The sequence below is a fragment of the Sciurus carolinensis genome, chromosome 12 (assembly GCF_902686445.1).
Source record: "Sciurus carolinensis chromosome 12, mSciCar1.2, whole genome shotgun sequence".
NCBI lineage: Eukaryota > Metazoa > Chordata > Mammalia > Rodentia > Sciuridae > Sciurus > Sciurus carolinensis.
The window spans coordinates 106217716-106236588 of NC_062224.1; the positions used below are offsets into that span (position 1 = coordinate 106217716).

An 18873-nucleotide genomic window follows, 5' to 3' on the forward strand; every position below is an offset into this window, starting at 1 on the left:
ACTTTGGGCTGGGGAGATAGCTCAGCTGGTAGAGTGCTTGCCTCGCAAGCACAAGGCCCTGAGTTTGATCCCCAGTACCGCAAAAAAAAAAAAAAATCATTATTACTTTAAGATAAGCATTGTTAGCATGTCATTGAGTAGGGGAATCATGAGCATGTATAGAACTCTAGAAATTTTTGTCATCTTAGCCCTTGTGGAATTAACCCAAGTACCCCTTTTACTTAAAACTCATTTTAAGGCAAATGAGTTTCCAGAGAATAATATAATGGAAGCAAGGACTTCCTTATCAACCAACTTCTTAGTTTTTGCTATGTTAATTTCACAGAATGTGGTAAAAATGAGCCAAACTAAGAATTTTTGAAACATTCTTGCCCAGTGCAACTTGGATTATTGGAATATATACTAATAAAACAACCTCTGTCTTTGTCTATCAGGTGTGTGTACTTTGGAACCACCATTTTATATTGTGACTGAATACATGCCATATGGAAATCTGCTTGATTATCTCAGAGAATGCAACCGAGAAGAGGTGACTGCAGTTGTACTACTTTACATGGCCACTCAGATCTCTTCTGCAATGGAGTATTTAGAGAAGAAGAATTTCATCCATAGGTGTGTGAAACCTCATTATTGCCATCTTGCTTGACATGAAGTTGAAGGGAAGAAAACCTTCCCCAAAATTTTCAGATGATTAAAGAAAGTTAATTTTCTCTATCACAGGGCCTGTTAAATATAATTTCTAACTTGTAAACTTACTGTACTTTGATTAAAAGTACTAATGAGAGATCTTTGTTATTCTCAAAATGTAGCAATTCCTATTTTCTCAGCACTGAATCCAAGGTCCTTTTGCTCCATCTAGCGACTGAATTTAAAAAAATAACTTCTGTCTCATGGAAATATTTTAAAGCTTGGTAGGCAACTCTTATTTACCCAGAAACCTATCCTAATACTTATAAACCCATTTTGTAAAACCTGCTTTATCCTGGCATCACATAACTGCCTCTTGATGACTATTCTGTATGTGGTACTAATGTAGTGGCTTCAACCGTGTTAGTGATTATCATAAAATTTTACTGACATAAAATTGTCAGTACAAAGAACTAAGACTAGAACATTCATGACCATTTTTCTCACCATACGAATACAATCACATTAGAATTCTCTTTCCCACAGAGATCTTGCAGCACGAAATTGCCTAGTGGGAGAAAACCATGTGGTAAAAGTGGCGGACTTTGGCTTAAGTAGGCTGATGACTGGGGATACCTATACTGCTCATGCTGGAGCCAAATTTCCTATTAAATGGACAGCGCCAGAGAGTCTTGCCTACAATACTTTCTCAATTAAATCAGATGTCTGGGGTAAGGTTGGAAGAGATTTTCCTGCATGTCATTTTATTTTCTTTATAAATGCCTTTCATTCTTTTGAGTTTCTCTTTTATACGATGTTCACAATAAACCCATCAAAAAAAGGGCACTGCACCTGGGCCTGGTATCTCATGTGTGTACTCCCCACTAGGAGGAGGCAGAGGCATAAAGATCATTTGAGATTAGGAGTTCAAGAACAGCCTGGGTAACATACCAAGACCCCAAAGGTCTAGACCTTCAAAGAGGTCACAGTCTAGAACTCATTGCATTGGAGTGCTAAAGACCCATTCTTTGTAAAGCTCCCTGCTTTTCACATAGGTTATATTGTTCGTTTCCAGAGCATGTGACACAGAACACTGTTTTCAAAGAAGGCATGAGAAGGTAACATCTAGTATTTGCCCTTCTAACATACCTTGTTTCTAGTACCCTGAGAACAGAAGGACTTGGTAGATTCTAGCTGGCAGACTGAGCAAGTCTGGAAATGTGATTGTACGCAGAAATAGTCATAGTATTCTAAGTCACTTCTTTCTAGAAAGCTCAAACTCAAAGATAACCAAATTGCAACATAATTAAGCACATTCTTTTTTTTTTTAACTGTGAATTTTATCTGATTTTAAGTGAATCTATTTTTCATTACTTTTCTGATATTAGCCAACTTTAAAAATCATGAAATTCTGTAACTAGATCAAAGACTATTCTAAGAATAGTTTGTGTCACAGACTTTTTATGTGGTTTTAGTTTATTATGCCTCATTGTAGTAAAGGGAAAACCTAAATAAAAATTGTGAATTTTAGAGAAAACTATCTTGAGTTTTTTTTTTTTTTTTTTTTTTTTTTTTTTTCAGCATTCCTGTGGCAGATACCTTAGACAAATAAATAATGCTATAAAAATTGGCAAAAGGATATATTAATGTTACTGTATGATTGTGAACCAATTTTTTTTTTTTGGTACCGGGAATTTACCACTTTTTTTGGTACTAGCAGTTTACCACTGAACTACATCCCCGTCCCTTTTTAATTTTTGTTTTGAGACAGCGTCTCCCTAAGTTGCTGAAACTGGCCTCAAACTTATAGTCATCCTGCCTCAGCCTCCCAAGTCCCTGGGATTACAGGTGTGCATCACTGCGCCCAGCTGTGAACCATAATTTTAAAGAGAAGTTACCTAATGATAGAAAATAAATAATAAGTCAGAGAAAACACTAAGTTTTGTGTTTTCCCCCCCTTTTTTCCTGCACAGCGTTTGGGGTGCTGTTGTGGGAAATCGCTACGTATGGAATGTCACCATATCCAGGTATTGACCTGTCTCAGGTCTATGATCTGCTGGAGAAAGGATATCGAATGGAACAACCTGAGGGATGCCCTCCTAAAGTTTATGAACTTATGAGGGCATGTGAGTATTTGTGCATATTTTAATTTTGAAATGCCAACAAGTTGGGATGGTTAACAAAATTGGAAACATTCCTCTCTCAGTATTGTTAGATTGAATCTAGCTTCATGACATTTAAGAAGTTTACTGTTTATCAGTTAGCTGGAAGAATATAGGCTCTACCAGTGAGTCTTATTGGAATCCTAAGAATAGTTTTCTGCATCTAAATATTGACCCAGTTTCTCAAAAATGTGTATATTTAATAAGATCATAAGAATTGGGTTTGTAGGGGAGTGTTGGAGTAGTAGATTAAATTACAGTTGTGTTCAAATACAAGTCTATATTATTTTCTCATTGAGCCCTGGCAAACATGAACTTTAAACTTCTCCTTTCTTATACCCTCCCTGTTAAATTTCTGAATATATATGTACTTGGTTCTTCACAAAGTCAGACTCAGTTTAAGGACAAGTTTTACATACTTGATTTTTCTGCTGGAAGAAAATGTGCAATTTTCTAAACAATTTTTACACCCCTTCTCATTCTTACAGTAGAGAGAATGGGAACTATTTAGCAAACAGAATGACCAGCCTTACTAAGTGGATTCTTATACATCTGGATCTAGAACTGAGAGGTGGCTACATCCCTACCATAGCAAACTTGTTGTAACTAATTAAACCCACATCATGATGCATGACCTCATTATCTGGTATGCCATTGGATATGTAATTCTGGCAAAGAACTTTTAATATTCTCTTCGGTCATACAGGCTGGAAATGGAGCCCTGCTGACAGGCCCTCTTTTGCTGAGACACATCAAGCTTTTGAAACCATGTTCCATGACTCTAGCATTTCTGAAGGTAAGAATCTCGTGGATTTAGTGTTGATGGCTAGTTCTGGGCTTGGAGACGTAGGTGGTAATTACATTCCCAAAGTGTTTAGCTCCTGCTGGGCACAGTGGCACTTGCTTGCCTATAATCTTAATGACTTGGGAGAATGAGGCTGGAGGATCCAAGTTCAAGGCCAGCCTCAGCAATTTAGTGAGAACCTGTCTCAAAGTAAAAAAATAAGAAGGGTCAGCAGTAAAGCACCCCTGGGTTTTTTGGAACTGGTCCCAGTATCAAAAAAAAAAAAAAAAAGTGATCCACACTTAACAGTTGACAACTATATCAAGATACTTAGTTAGGGCTGGGGTTGTAGCTTAATGGTAGAGCACTCGCCTAGCATGTATGTATGAGGCACTGGGTTTGATCCAGCACCACATAAAAATAAATAAATTAATTAAGGTATTGTGTCCCATGTACAACTAAAAATATATTTTTTAAAAAAGAGATACTTAGTTAACTTTTAACTATTTTGTGTAACTGCTATTTTGTTCACTTTCAATTGCCTTGTTTCTCCATCTCATTTAATTAATATTGAAATTACATTTTAATTAGAAATTAGTCCCTTCACAAAAAAAAATAAATTTGAGAGCTCTTTATGTATGAACATTTATGATAAAGGGAAGAAGAAAAAGTAAGTGTGAAATATCCAAACTCTTTAAACCACACTTAACCAAGACAGAACTAAGTTATAAAAGCAATATTCAATCATTTCATCTTCTGGAAATATATCATAGGAAAATAAGAGTATAAACAGGATTTAGCTACAAGGATATTGTATCAGAGCATAATTTACAATATTGAAAAATTTAAGAACAACTTAAACATCTAGTATACTAATTATAACCATGTAATTGAATAAATTGTATTCTTAAATCTGTTGATATGGAAAGGGATTTAAAAGAAATAAATTAAGCTATCAACAGAGATAAAGTACTCTTTATTTTAAAAACAAGGGAGTGGTGGCATATACCTGTAATCCCAGCCACTCAGGAAGCTGAGGCATGAGATTTTCAAGTTTGAGGCCAGCCTGGGCAACTTAGTGGAGCCCCAAGCAATTTAATGAGGCCCTGTCTCAAATAAAAAATAAAAAGCACTGGCAATGTGGCTTAGTGGTTAAGTGCCCTGGGTTCAATCCCTGGTACCAAAACAAACAAACAAACAAACAAACATACATGCAATTTTTTACTTTTGTATATAATGCCTCTAAAATCATGTTCAAAATCAAACAATAAACTTAGTTTTTATAAGGAGAGAAAGCCTATTCATAGCTAAAATTATAGAATTCTTAGTTTCTCTTGCCTGTTAGACACTGTAGTATCATGCTGGAATTGGTATGTATTTTCAAATTTTACTTTCCTTAACAATAGAACGGTCAAGTACTAAAGTTCAAGTTCTATATTAGAAGAAGAAATCAGGCAAGTTGATTTTTGCTTCCCTTAGTAATTTATCACATCAGGTAAGAGAAAGGAAAAAGAGAAGTGTTCCACCAGCGTTAATGAAAAATGTTTTCATCCTTGCCCTTTGGTGTTTGGTTTAGGAGGCACAGCTGGTCTTTGGGGCCTAAATGCACTTGACAGTCACAGCACTCATCCTTCCTCTATGTGTTTATTTCCTATGGAGTCAGTACTAGAAGTCAAAGAGTAGGGATCACTTCTTTGGTACTTTCGCATCAGCTTCAAACTTCTCTTAAATCCTTAGTTTAATATTTCTGATTCTCTTGAAAATGTATCCCTTTAGATGTGCTTACCAATTTTCAGAGGTAATTTCACCTCAGAATTTTTTTTTTTTGACAGTTTTTAATTTTGACATTTTTCAACTCACATTTTATTGATCATTTAGCCTGGGGCAGGTGTTATACTAGTCTGGAGATACAGAGCTAAATTAGGGACATAAATTTATTAGTAAGATGTGAATGAAAGAAACACAACCCACACTCCTTAAGCAATAAAAGGAAGATCTTGTGGCTCGTAAGCAAGCCATGGCAAAGCAGAGATGGTGCTAATCTCTGGTTCTTGACTACAGACTCCCTAGCTTTATGACTTCTTCCATCCCCTTTCCTTGCACGCCCACTGCTCCCAGTTTCTCTTTACTTGTACTTCTGCTCTGATCTCACTCTTAGAATCCTCCAAGTTGCATGGACATAGTTGTCCGTGTCCTTGAGGTCCTGTCTTCAGAGCTCATGATCAGAAAAGTTTGTCTGACTGCAGCTACAATATATAGCCATGTACCCTATTGTGAGAAATTCTAAAATAATTACCAAAAAAGTTGTAAAATAATTACAAGCATTCACAATTCATTTACTTCATTTTTGTTTAGGAATGAATAGCAAAGTGTGTGTTTACCTCAGAAAAAGCCACAGAACCCATGGCCAAGTTTTAAATTAGCCAGGGCTTACTAATGGAGTGAACATTTTTTTGAGAGGCTAATTTGCTTCATTTGCATGAAATAGAATATATCTACCCATCCTTTTTAGTGCAAGTTATAACCTAAAATCCAAAATTTCTGCAGACTTTTGTTCACTTTTCTCAACATCTGAACAGACACTTAGTTAATGAAAATTTCCAAATGACCAATAATCATATAAAACTATCCCTTATCACCAGAAAAGGACAAATTAAGCCACCATGAGATACTACAACATGCCTACCAGAATGGCTAATATTAAAATAGCACCACAAAACGTGGTAACATTCCATTTTGGCAAGAATGCAGAGTAGCTAGAACATTTATATCCCGCTAGTGGGAGAGTAAATTTGGGGACAGTTTATCAGGACCCAGTAAACCTGAATGTACATGTATTCTGTGACCTGACAATGCTCCTAGGTTTATGTCAGGCAGACATGCATAGAATTATGAACCAAAAGACATGTAGCAGATGTTCCTAGCAGCATATTTTTTATTAGCTAGAAACTGGAAACAACCTAAATATCCATTAAGATGAGACCAAACGGGGCTGGGGTTTGGCTCAGTGGTAGAGCTTTTGCCTAGTACAGTGCCAGTGAGGTACTGGGTTCAATCCTTAGCACCACATAAAAACAAATGAATAAAATAAAGACCTATCAACACCTAAAAAAATATTGACATATTCACACACCGGAATATTAGACAACAATGAGAAAGAATCCCTCCCATGTGCAACAGCATGTAAATCCACAGGCATAATGTTGAGTAAAAGAACCAAGACAAGAATATACACTCTGAATCAGTTTGGTTAGGTATGGTGTCTTGCGATGTTGCCCAGGCTGGTCTTGAATTCCTGAGCTTAATCCATCCTCCAGGGCTGGGGAGATAGCTCAGTCAGTAGAGTGCTTGCCTTGCAAGCACAAGGCCCTGGGTTCGATCCCCAGCGCCGCAAAAAAAAAAAAAAATCCATCCTCCAGCCTCAGCTGGAACTATAAGCCTACACCAACCACTGCACCAGGTGCATTTATATACTTCTACTCTCCATTTCTTCCTCAGTTGTATGTTTTTTCTTTCTTTTTTTGGTACCAGGGATTGAACCCAAGGGCACTTAATCATTGAGCCACATCCCTAGCCCTTTTTAAAAAAAAAAAAATTTTTTTTTTTTTTTGTCAGTGGACATTTATTTTATTTATTTGTTTATAAATGGTGCTGAGAATCAAATGAAGTGCCTCACACGTGCTCAGCAAGCACTCTACCACTGAGCCACAATCCCAGCCCTTTTTATATTTTATTTTGAGACAGGGTCTTACTAATTTGCTTAGGACCTTGCAGAGTTGCCGAGTCTGGCTTTGAACTCACGATCCTCCTGCCTCAGCTCCCCATCAGTTGTATGTTTTTCTGAAAAGAAAAACTTTTCTCTGTCATACAATTGTTCTTTTTATCAAGCCTCTTGTCTTCTTCACAGAGGTAGCCGAGGAACTTGGGAGAGCTGCTTCCTCTTCATCTATTGTTCCATATCTGCCCCGATTACCTATACTTCCTTCCAAGACTCGGACACTGAAAAAACAGGTGGAGAACAAGGAGAACATTGAAGGAGCACAAGATGCCACAGAAAATCCTGCTTCCAGTTCAGCACCAGGTGAGGGTCCCTAGGCTTGTTTAAAGAAGCATGGAGTGTGATGCTTTTGTGCCCTTTCATGCCCATCTTCTCCAAAGACAGTATGGCTGTTTTACCTCTAGTCCTCACTCTGAATTGCTCCTGCTAGTAGTTTTGATCTGTCTGTCCAACATACAGCTCTGCCACAGGCTCCATTTCCTAAGCCCCGGCTCCTACATAGTTCACATCCTTATAGTCCTGGTGGAACCGTCTTCCTTAAGCCTGATAGGTGATGCCAGGGACCTTTGTTTTTAGAGCCAGGATGAATACTGAGGTAAGAACCATCAGGTCATTTCCACCACTTACACCCACATCACATTTGGAACACTAATTGCCATGAAATGATAATGTATGATTTCCTCTAAGTACCCCAACACCTGACATTTTACTGATGATGGCAGAATTTTATAATTCAGCCTTAGTTCCTCTAATGTGTTCTCTTCTTGTCTTTAACATTATATCAATTGTCCATTTCTCATCAGGGTTCATTAGAAGTGTACAGGCCACCAGCGGGTCCCCAGCACTGCCACGAAAGCAGAGAGACAAGTCACCCAGCAGCCTCTTGGAAGATGCCAAAGAGACGTGCTTCACCAGGGACAGAAAGGGAGGCTTCTTCAGTTCCTTCATGAAAAAGAGAAGTGCTCCCACACCCCCCAAACGCAGCAGCTCCTTCCGAGAAATGGAGAACCAGCCCCACAAGAAATACGAACTCACTGGTAACTTCTCACCTGTTGCTTCTCTACAGCATGCTGATGGGTTCTCTTTCACTCCTGCCCAGCAAGAGACGAACCTGGTGCCACCCAAGTGCTATGGGGGGAGCTTTGCACAGAGGAACCTCTGTAATGACGACGGTGGTGGGGGTGGGGGCAGTGGCGCTGCTGGGGGCGGGTGGTCTGGCATCACAGGCTTCTTTACACCTCGCTTAATCAAAAAGACACTGGGCTTACGAGCAGGTAAACCTACAGCCAGTGATGACACTTCCAAGCCTTTTCCAAGGTCCAACTCTACATCTTCCATGTCCTCAGGGCTTCCAGAGCAGGATAGGATGGCAATGACCCTTCCCAGGAACTGCCAGAGGTCTAAACTCCAGCTGGAAAGGACAGTGTCCACCTCTTCTCAGCCAGAAGAGAATGTGGACAGGGCCAATGACACGCTTCCAAAAAAATCAGAGGAAGGTGCTGCTGCAGCCAGGGAGAGACCAAAAGCCAAACTGTTGCCCAGAGGAGCCACAGCTCTTCCTCTGAGAGCCCCTTCTGGGGATGCGGCCATTACAGAGAAGGACTCTCCAGGGGTGGGGGTGGCTGGAGTGGCAGCTGCGCCCAAGGGCAAAGAGAGGAATGGTGGGGCACGACTTGGGACGGCTGGAGTCCCAGAGGATGGAGAGCAGCCAGGCTGGTCTTCCCCAGCCAAGGCTGCAGCTGTCCTTCCAACCACTCACAACCACAAAGTGCCAGTCCTCATCTCGCCCACACTGAAACACACTCCAGCTGACGTGCAGCTCATTGGCACAGACTCTCAGGGGAATAAATTCAAGCTCTTATCCGAGCATCAGGTCACATCCTCTGGAGACAAGGACCGACCCCGACGGGTAAAACCAAAGTGTGCCCCACCCCCACCACCAGTGATGAGACTACTGCAGCATCCGTCCCTGTGCTCAGACCCTGCAGAGGAGCCGACTGCCCTGCCTGCAGGACAGGCCACGTCAGAAACACAGGAAGGAGGGAAAAAGGCAGCTCCAGGGGCAGTGCCCATCAGCGGGAAAGCCGCGAGGCCAGTGATGCCTCCACCCCAAGTGCCTCTGCCCACATCTTCCATCTCGCCAGCCAAGATGGCCAATGGCACAGCAGGTACTAAGGTGGCTCTGAGAAAAACCAAACAGGCAGCTGAGAAAATCTCAGCAGACAAAATCAGCAAAGAGGCCCTGCTGGAATGTGCCGACCTACTGTCCAGTGCAATCACGGAACCTGTGCCCAACAGCCAGCTGGTGGACACTGGACACCAGCTGCTCGACTTCTGCTCAGGCTACGTGGACTGCATCCCTCAGACTCGCAACAAATTTGCCTTCCGAGAGGCTGTGAGCAAACTGGAACTCAGCCTGCAGGAGCTGCAGGTGTCCTCAGCCGCTGCTGGAGCTGCTGGTGTGCCCGGGGCAAACCCTGTCCTTAATAACTTATTGTCGTGTGTACAGGAAATCAGCGATGTGGTGCAGAGGTAGCCACTGTTAGCCCAGTGGGAGTTTGCATACACATTTCTGGAGGGAGAGGGAAAGGGACATGTTTTCCTGTGTTTTTGTTTTCAAAAAATGAAAGACTGATACTTGAGTGTGTTTATGTGAAGTACCTCAGATCCCTGAGCTCTCACGTTTACAGGTTCATCTCAGAAATAAAAAACGCAAACCACGTAAATACAGGAGAGGTAAATTAGGTGGGGGCAAGGCAGTGATGCACGAGGTTGAAAACTGTACAGGAAGTCAGGGAACGTGCCGCCCATCCCTGCCTGGAACCCCGCAAGGTGCGGACTGGGCCACTGGTAGGTACGAAGGGTGGCTGTGCTCCGATTCACCTAACAAACTGGATGGGACAAGAAAGGAAAGCTGGAAGGTACCAAGAGGTTTGTTCTAGGCTGTTGGAAGCAGCTGCTAGCTTTGCTTCCACAGGTCCTTGCTGCTGTAGTAAGAACTGCAGATCAGATCGCTTGAGTACAAAACTGGGAAATGTGGCCCTGTCTGTCTGCTCCTGTCTTTGTTTGCCTTTGTTTGCAGGAAGTAGAGAATGCTGGGAAGTTTAGCCTGGGAAGTTAAAACCTCCTCCTGAAATTTTCCTTGATTATCAGAAACATCCCCCAGTCTCATATATTATTTCTTAATGGACCGGGACTGACCTTCTTGTTGGTGAACTATAGGTGTAGGGGACCTCCTTGGTGGTTTTCCTCTGTCCCTTGCAGGGCAGACTGTCTTCCTTTACTTCTGGCAGCATTCAGGGCATTAACTAACATTGATTTGAAAGTAGTGGTCACTGCAGGTTCTCACAGGGGAAACCTTGTCTAACATAGTGCCCCCGCATATTGACAGACTGGCCAAGGACTGCAAATTTCTTCACCAGCTGAAATACCAAGGAGATGGTCCTTTCTTGAAGCCGTACAGCCAGGCCTGTGACTGAGAGGGAGAAGCTGGCTCCATTGTAATGTCTGTCTGTCTCTCTCTCTTTCTCTCTCTCTCTCTCTCTCTCTCTCGACTTGAATGACCCCATTATTCTCACATGCTTCTCTCCTCACACATGTCTGCCCCCACCCCATCATTGTGCTTGTTTGTGTAGTTCATGTTGGGAATATTCTTTATTTATTTTGTGGGTTCATCTCTATTTTAAGAGTACATAATTGAAGGAGCAGGTCCTTTTCAGGGAGTACCAGTTAGAGCCTGGAAACCTAATGACTTATCCTTAAATATATTTTGTCCTTGAAAAATAGGCCTTTCCCTTCCCTGCTCAGTTATAATTATGAACACTAACTAGGATGGCATAGAACTGAATCTAATGGGTTAAATAGTATTAATATTCTTGATATCAGGTCTACTTCCAGTTACTGCTTCATTTTTTAAAAAGCTTTATGAACACCCCACATGTACACTCCCCAAAGAGAACACAGTACAAAATATTTCTATTTTCTTCTCCCAGAGTAATATTAGCATAGGAAGATAAGAATTCTGCATTGAGCAGTGAGTTCTCTTCCTGGCTCTGTCATCGATCCACTGTCAAGCCTCAGCCCCATCTCTTAATCTTTTAAATGACGGTAATATTGCATGTTCTCAAGGGTGTTTTACAAATAAGTGTATAGCTAACCCTTCGATAGGCTCTCTGGAAAGCTCTTTAGTGCACTGTTATGTTGAATTGTTTTTCATTTTTTTCTTTGCAGAATAGCAGATGCTAATGAAATTTAGAACTGCTGAGCTTATGTTAATTAGGCTAGAATGTTAAGGGGGAAACTTGATCGAAGTTTGGCATCATTCATCAAGGAACAAAGTTTTCGTTAGGAAGAAAAGAAGCTGATTCTATCACTGCTGCTCCAAAGGAGGCTCAGGTTAAGAAAAGGATTGGAAGGGAGGGGACGGTGCCAGGCATCCTGGCAGGAGTTGAGTGGTCCCTGTCAGTACGTTACCAGTAACTGTTACAAAAGCAACTAGGGGTCCTCTTAGTAGTTGGAAGAGAACTTGGATTTAAAGCCACCTTTTCTCCTTACTGCTCCCCCTTATCAAATACCATAAACTTGAACTTATTTTAGTAGTTAACCTCTTAAAAGTGGGGAACAGAAAGCTGAAATTTAGAATATTGTTATGCTGCTTATTAAGTTTATCCCTGCCATTATGGAATGCAAGTTAAGGGATTATAATTGTTTTCAGGGGATTTTTTTTTTTTTTTTTTTTTTTTTTAAAACAAGGGCTCTATTTTTTTCTTAAGAGTTCCGAAAATAAGCCTTGGAGAAACACTACTGAGGTATTTCAGCTCCCTGGTTTTCTCACTGAAAAATGACATTAGGGTGGTATGTGGGGGCTGCGTCTTACTCAGGGCAGCACCTAGTTCTGTCTTGCTTACAGTGGGTGCTCAGTAAATTCATGAATTGAACTGATTTTTCTCAACACTGTCACAAGTAGCATTAACTATTGTAGCACTCCCCGTCCACATGATGCTTACTTGTGTGACTTCAGGGGATGAGGGCTCAGGGTTCAGGTTAAAGAGGCACTGTCAACTTGCTATAAAAGTACAATTTAAGTTTTTTCTTTTTCTCCTTGTAAAAGACCAGTTTAAAAAAAAAAAAGAAAAAAATTCAAAACTTTATGAATTAAAAGATTTGAATCCAAAGCAGAGACAACTGCTTCTAGATACTAAAAGTGTAATTTAATTTAGTCTAAAAGCAGATAGTAAGAGAAAAGACCCTTGTACATTGTGTTGACAAGTTTCTAAAGTGGCCATCTATATATGCATACCTTTGGGTCACCACAGCATGTTTCCTTTTATATACAGGTATATGATTTGAGTTTAAATTTTCTACCTTAAAATGCAGTGTTTTTCATTGAATACATCAATTGTGTTTTACATAGAATTTTCTCTTAAAAGATTTTGTGTAAAGTTAACATGTACAGATTTTCTTACAGACTCCTTTCATGATTTTCAGAGATTCAGCCTTAAAAAGTTTGACCCTGATGGGTGCTGCAGTGCACACCTGTAATCCAGCTACTTGAGAGGCCGAGACATGAGGATTATAAGTTGAGGCCAGCCTCAGCAACTTAGTGAGGCCCTGAGCATCTTGCACCCTGTCTCAAAATCAAAAATGAAAAGGGCTGGGGATGTAGCTCAGTGGTAAAGTATCCCTGGATTAAATCCCCAGGGCCAAAAGAAAAAAAGGCCTTTCCTAAAAGATGTGTTTTATACATGTTCTTCCAGTGAATTGAACGTGATACCAAGCTGTGGGCTCTGTTATGCGAGAGTGTTTTTCTAGATGTCTTTGTACAGAGGTCATTAAAGTCGACATCCTTTTCCAGATGCATTTTAAGGTTTAAATTAGAAATTTTCTTACAATTCAATTGAAAGTTGGCTAGTAAAACAGCTCTTAGTTCATGCAACATGCTGCCTATGCTAAGACACAGCCCATATTCATTTAACTAAAGTTACAGAGCTTTTGAGTTTAAAAGATACAGTATAGATAATGGTTTAGAGTTTGTACTCTTAAACCAGTTGAGAAGACAAGTCGTTTAACTTTGCTGATCCTCAGTTTCTTCCTTGTAAAACAGGGATAATAATAGTAACTACCTCAGGGTTGTTGTAAGGATTAAAATGAGGTAATGTTTATAAGAGAGCTCAAATGCCTAGCACACAGTGGCACTCCATAACTGTTAACTGCTATTATTATCAATACCTAATCCAGGAATGTACAGCAGAATCCCTTAGGGATTTTTTTAAAAAGAAAAACCGATGAATTAGCCCCATTCCAGATCAGAATTCCCCATGGGGTGAAATCTCAGCCAGTGTGTTTTCAAAGAACCTCGCCAGGTATTTGAAATCCCAGCACTGTCTGAAAACTGTCGATATCCTTTTCTTCATAGGTCAGGAAATTAGAGGGGAGGATGGTTAGGTTACTTGAGCATTATCTCAACAGGCAATGACAGGACCAAGGCTAAATTCAGGTCTTCTGACTTATGGTTGTGGGCTTTTCGACATCCCTGCTGCCTTGTGAGACACTGCAAAAAAAGTGACTTGGATAGACAATCAGTGTGCGTGGTGCTGCACACTTCCCAAAGCACAGACTCCTAGCACACTCTGACCTTGAGGGGCTGGAATGTTGAGAAATGGCAACACTACCAGAACAGGCGTCAGTAGAACTCCATAATTGACAAGGTTATTTGGGGTCATTCTTTTGGACTGACCTCACCAACAGCAGTCTGCACTTTGTAGTAAAGGAATATCAATTTAAAGGGTTTTTTAAAACTAGTCCTACATTCCTTTTTCTTAAACAACTTTATCGTTCAGTATCATTTTAATGACTGAGATAATGTATATGAAAGCACTTTGAGAAAGTATCAAATGTAATATAACTATAAAGTTGTATTATGAATGTCTGTGTAGAAGAGAAAACATTTCACTAGTGCTGATTGACCTAAAGGCTTTTACCTATGGGGGACCTGAAACTGCAGCTATATGAAGAATCACCTCTGTAATTTATCACATTTATAAATATGAAACTGCTTCATGAATATGTGCAGGTATAGTACATGTTTTGCTAAAGTTATAGTTCAGAACTGAACAACTTCAGGAAAACTAGGGACCAACTCTTTGGTTTAATTCTGATCTTTAAAAAGTAATGAAGTGTACTTGGCTTCAGAATACAGAAGCTCTTCCAGGGACCTTGGCTCAAGAAGAATGAGACCTCTTACTCTTGAACATTTGTCCACAACCTGCCCTGCCATAGGTATCCTAGTGGTGGAACAGACTGGTTACCTGTTGGTGTTGACAGTATCTTTTTAACCTGCGTCCTGTGTGGTTTTGTGGTGGAAGGATGGATGGGGCAGGATGGCCGTAGATCCAGGTGCATTGTGTTATTACTTTCCTACGATTTCTTACTAGTTGTAAGTGGCATTGACATTTATCATCTGTCTTGGTTTTTATCCCAAGAAGAGTAGGTGCACTTCATTTACCTGTTAGATTATCAAATACCACAGAGTAGATTGCAGTGGTGGCTCCTTTGGTTTACAGCTGTGCTTCATTCTGACTCCTCCGCCCCTTTCCATTTTTGCTTGCATTCACCTGTTCCACCTGGATCTGGGATTCATCTTTGTGTCTCAAACATCTTTTACGACCAGTCCTTTTTAAGTAGGTGGGTCCCTGGGTTTAAGTTTCCTTTCGTGTATGGTAGACTCCCCAGTCCTTATTTCTTAGCTTCTGTCAAGCCAGTAAGAGAAAACATTTTTCAGCTTTGAAAATGCCTGGTTCGGTTTGTGGGCCGGCAAGAGAACTAGAGAAAGGCAGCTCCAAGAGCACCTGTCCATTCCACGTGTCAGCCTGGGAAAGCTGTTGGCAGCGCAGCCCCCACCCGAGAGGCCGGGTCTGGCTGGTTCTAAAACTTCTGCTCTCAACAGTCAGGATATCTACATCTTTCGTATAGAGTTCCAGCTTTCCAGCTTCCAGACTTTGCAAAGCTAGTTTTTTCAGGGTTGGGTGCCTGTCAGTAGTGCCTGGAGTAATGGTTACTGTTACTGTCCTGTGACCACAACTTCACTGCCATCCCTACTCTCCGGGTTTCAGGGCTGTGGACTGGCTGCCTGTGGCTGCAGAGGATTTCCCAGCTGACAGCTCTAGCTTGCCTTTTGTGCAGTGTCTTGTCTGAACGGATGGGCTTCTGCTCTGGGGCTGCTGCTTTCCATGCCACCCACCCAAGGTGTGTGCTCTGTCCTGAGTGTATGCAAGATGGTGTTTCCTGCGTTTCTGACTCATGATCCTAAACCCATAGGCCAGGAAATTAGGAAGCTCTACCCTTGTAATTGGGGTAAAAGAAGATCCAGTGCTTCTCCCTGGGTAAGGAGGCCTCCAGCAGGTTATCTTGATTCTAAACTGACTTGGAGAGGCAGAGGTCGTCCATGGAGATCTGTGCCTTCAAAGATGGGTTTATGATTCTTGCAGTAGAAGAGATTTGTCTGCTGGGTTGTCATGATGATTGAACTAGGTCTGGTAGAAATGGCCTTCAGTGGGGCTCAAAGCCTCAGGCAGTGAGACTCCGTCACTGGAGGGCTTTTCCTCACATCCAGCACTGAATGGGCAGATCTGCTGAGTGAGCTGAGGGAAGGGAGCGCTCCCTGGGCCCTGCCTTCCCTCCAGATGCAAGCGCTTCTTTCCTCCTGTGTACAGCTACAGATTTGAAATCGTTGACCTCTCCTAGGAAAAAAACGTCTTTTCACCCCGTTACTAAACACACTGAACACAGTGGCAAAGCCCTATGAACTGGGACAGTTGACGGATGGCATGGCGAGTAGACCTTCACACCTGCAGACCAGACAGGGGAAACACTGGGCAGTCGTGTCCTCAGACCAGACCACATTCAGGGCAGAGTTGTGATTCCGAACTGTTTGTTTCGGGAGATTATTTTCTAATCCTCGTAAGAGCAGTTTCAGCATCGTGTCTGTCACTCCAAGCTGCTGTGCTATGCACACACAGCTTGAGGTCTCTGAACATGCTCCTTAACCCTTTAGGACATGGTAGAGGCAAGCTGTCAAATGCTAGCAAGCTCTATAAAAGGAAATGTGGGAGTTTCCCTACACTGGTTGGAACTGAAGCCTCAGAATCAGAGGTTTAAATCATGTTTAGGTGCCATAAAATTTGGTTGGAGAAGGAGACTTGTGCTTGATCATTTTTTTCCACATATGGGTACCTAATTTTAAGCAATTATTATACAGTAAAAATAGATAAGCCAAATAAAGTTATTCTTGATTAGAAATTAATCTGAGGACGCTGCAGTGCTTTAGGGTCATTGGTAATAAATTCCAGGTACTGCTCTGTCCTTTATAAGCACCACACCACGTGTCACTGAGTGGCGACGATGCCGAGAGAGCGCTGCCCCATAGATGGGGGCTACGTAAACCAGCTCGCTTCCTTTCTGACAGCCAGTCTTCACTGTGGCCGCTCGGACTCCATTATGAGAATTTTCTGAGATCTCGAGGCTGTCTGTCTTTCAGGGAGATTAATGTTCAGAAGTAGAACAGTGGGGTACTTACCATTTTGTTCTCTAGGGCCTGCTCTTGAAAGCCCTCCCCTCTCAGATCTGTGCGGTGGGTACACGTTTGTGTCTGTAAGTGCACATGCCCCGTTGCGCCCACTCACTGAGAAGCGGGGTGTGCATGAAAGGGGAGTGAATCTCCTTGCTTTGTGGTGCACAGAGGCCCTGGCCTGGATAGGGCCACAGACAGGCTAGCCGAGCTGCTGGTGCAGACGCAGGCCCGTCCCTTACAGACCCTGCACTTGTCCTTCTTTGCATTCTGATTCTGTAATGACTATCAGCAGAGAACCCCCAGTTTTGTGCTTGCTTGGTAAAATAAGTTTGAGCATTTCGTGGTGGTTGACAGAACTTTGAAACATGCTAATTCGGATTTTAAAAGTGTTCAATGTTTATACCAAAGGTTATGGTCTGCAGGGGTGTGGTGCACAGAGGGGGAGGTCTGGAGCCTCCGCGCTGTGTGTGTTGCTGCGGGGACACAGTGCACAGTGAGACAAGGTGGGATTTAACTGAAAACATGTCAATCATGGGTCACACTACCAGTGTTGTCAGGTATTTGTTTTTTATTGTTATTGTAATATATTTTCAGTTGTTTTGTTTTTCTAATTTAATTCTCTCACTCTGTTGTCTGACTGTGAACTGCTAACAGTGTTAAACTTGATGTAAATAAATGATGCCCTTGAAAGGGACTGCTCTCTGCCTGTTGTCTCACAAGGTTTGCAAGTTGTTGTGTTTTGTTTTAAATAAAGGTTGCAATATTTTATTGACAAAGCTTGAACTCAGAGTGTTTCTCCCATGATTTTAATCAACAGGAAATCTAAGCAGAATTTCTCTTTACATAAAATAAATATCATCTTTAAGGTAAAGAAGCTGCTTTAAGGTGAAGAAGCTGATTAGCAGGCATCCCCCAGGTGCGCTCTGAGCGGGTAAATCTCATCCTTTGGTACCTAAGGCCTGGGCCCATGCTGGTATACGCAAGGCAGGTGGTGTGGATCTTCCACGTGAGAGGACTATAAAAGCAAACCTGATTCTCTCAAAGTCCATTCTGAGGACAATCTCAAGTACTAAAAATATTTTGAGCCAAAGTAACATCAATAGGATACATACAGATCCACATAAGGGATCCTTGGTTTTTTTTTTTTAACTCAGGGGTGCTTTACTACTGAGCCACATTCCCAGCCATTTTTATTTATTTATTTATTTATTTTTGGGACAAGGTCTCATTAAACTACCCAGGCTGGCCTTGAACGTATTCTTTGCGATATTTCTTTATAAATACCAACATCACGGTGGCACATTTCCAGGTCGTTCAAGCATATCATCAGTCCTCCGTGAATCTTACAAATACTAGTTTTCCTGGACTATCTTTGGCCACTTTCCTGAGGGTTCCTTTGTGCAGATTTGCGGGCACAGATCTGGTTTGCCTTCCTCCCTTTCTCTGTGTGGCCTTGTCAAAATATTTCGTCTGCATTTGACTTTGAATTTGGAGGAAATAGGCATGACGAGTATTTTTCACATGATCAGTTATCAGCTTTGTATTAAAAGTTGGCAACAGCCTTTTCTGGCTTCTGGCATAGCCAGAGAATGCTTTCCTGTTGATGCCTTTTGAGCTACGTCTGAATTCTTGATTTAACTTATGATGCTACCTTTTGTGGAATACAGTTTCTTCTCTTCCCTACTGATTGGCATCTTGTATAATCCTCCTGCCTGGGCCTCCTCAGTCACTGGGATTACAGATGTGCACCACTGCACTCGGCTCTTTTTATTGTTTTGTTGTTTGTTTTGTTTTTTAGTTATTCGGACATAGTATCAATTTAATTTCATGTGGTGCTAAGAGTCGAACCCAGTGCCTCACATGTGCGAGGCAAGCACTCTCCCACCAAGCTCCAGCCCCAGCCCCTTTTATTTTTTGTGTTTATTTTTAATTGACAGATAACTGAGCATATTTA

General features: G+C 41.5%; 1 protein-coding gene across 7 annotated transcripts in view; it reads left to right on the top strand.

Moving 5' to 3' along the window:
- Positions 1-17613, top strand: part of Abl2 (ABL proto-oncogene 2, non-receptor tyrosine kinase) — a 105960-nt gene extending 88347 nt beyond the window's left edge. For 4 of the 7 annotated variants that reach the window (XM_047520170.1, XM_047520172.1, XM_047520171.1 and 1 more), the window contains 7 exons: positions 435-612; positions 1174-1358; positions 2601-2753; positions 3496-3585; positions 7481-7654; positions 8155-8388; positions 8698-17613. In XM_047520170.1, the coding sequence (XP_047376126.1) occupies positions 435-612; positions 1174-1358; positions 2601-2753; positions 3496-3585; positions 7481-7654; positions 8155-8388; positions 8698-9887 (2204 nt within the window). In that variant the 3' untranslated portion in view covers positions 9888-17613. Of the gene's footprint in view, positions 1-434; positions 613-1173; positions 1359-2600; positions 2754-3495; positions 3586-7480; positions 7655-8154 lie in introns of all 7 variants that reach the window. The other 3 variants (XM_047520167.1, XM_047520169.1, XM_047520168.1) reach the window with 1 other exon arrangement.
- The last annotated feature ends 1260 nt before the right edge of the window (positions 17614-18873 follow it).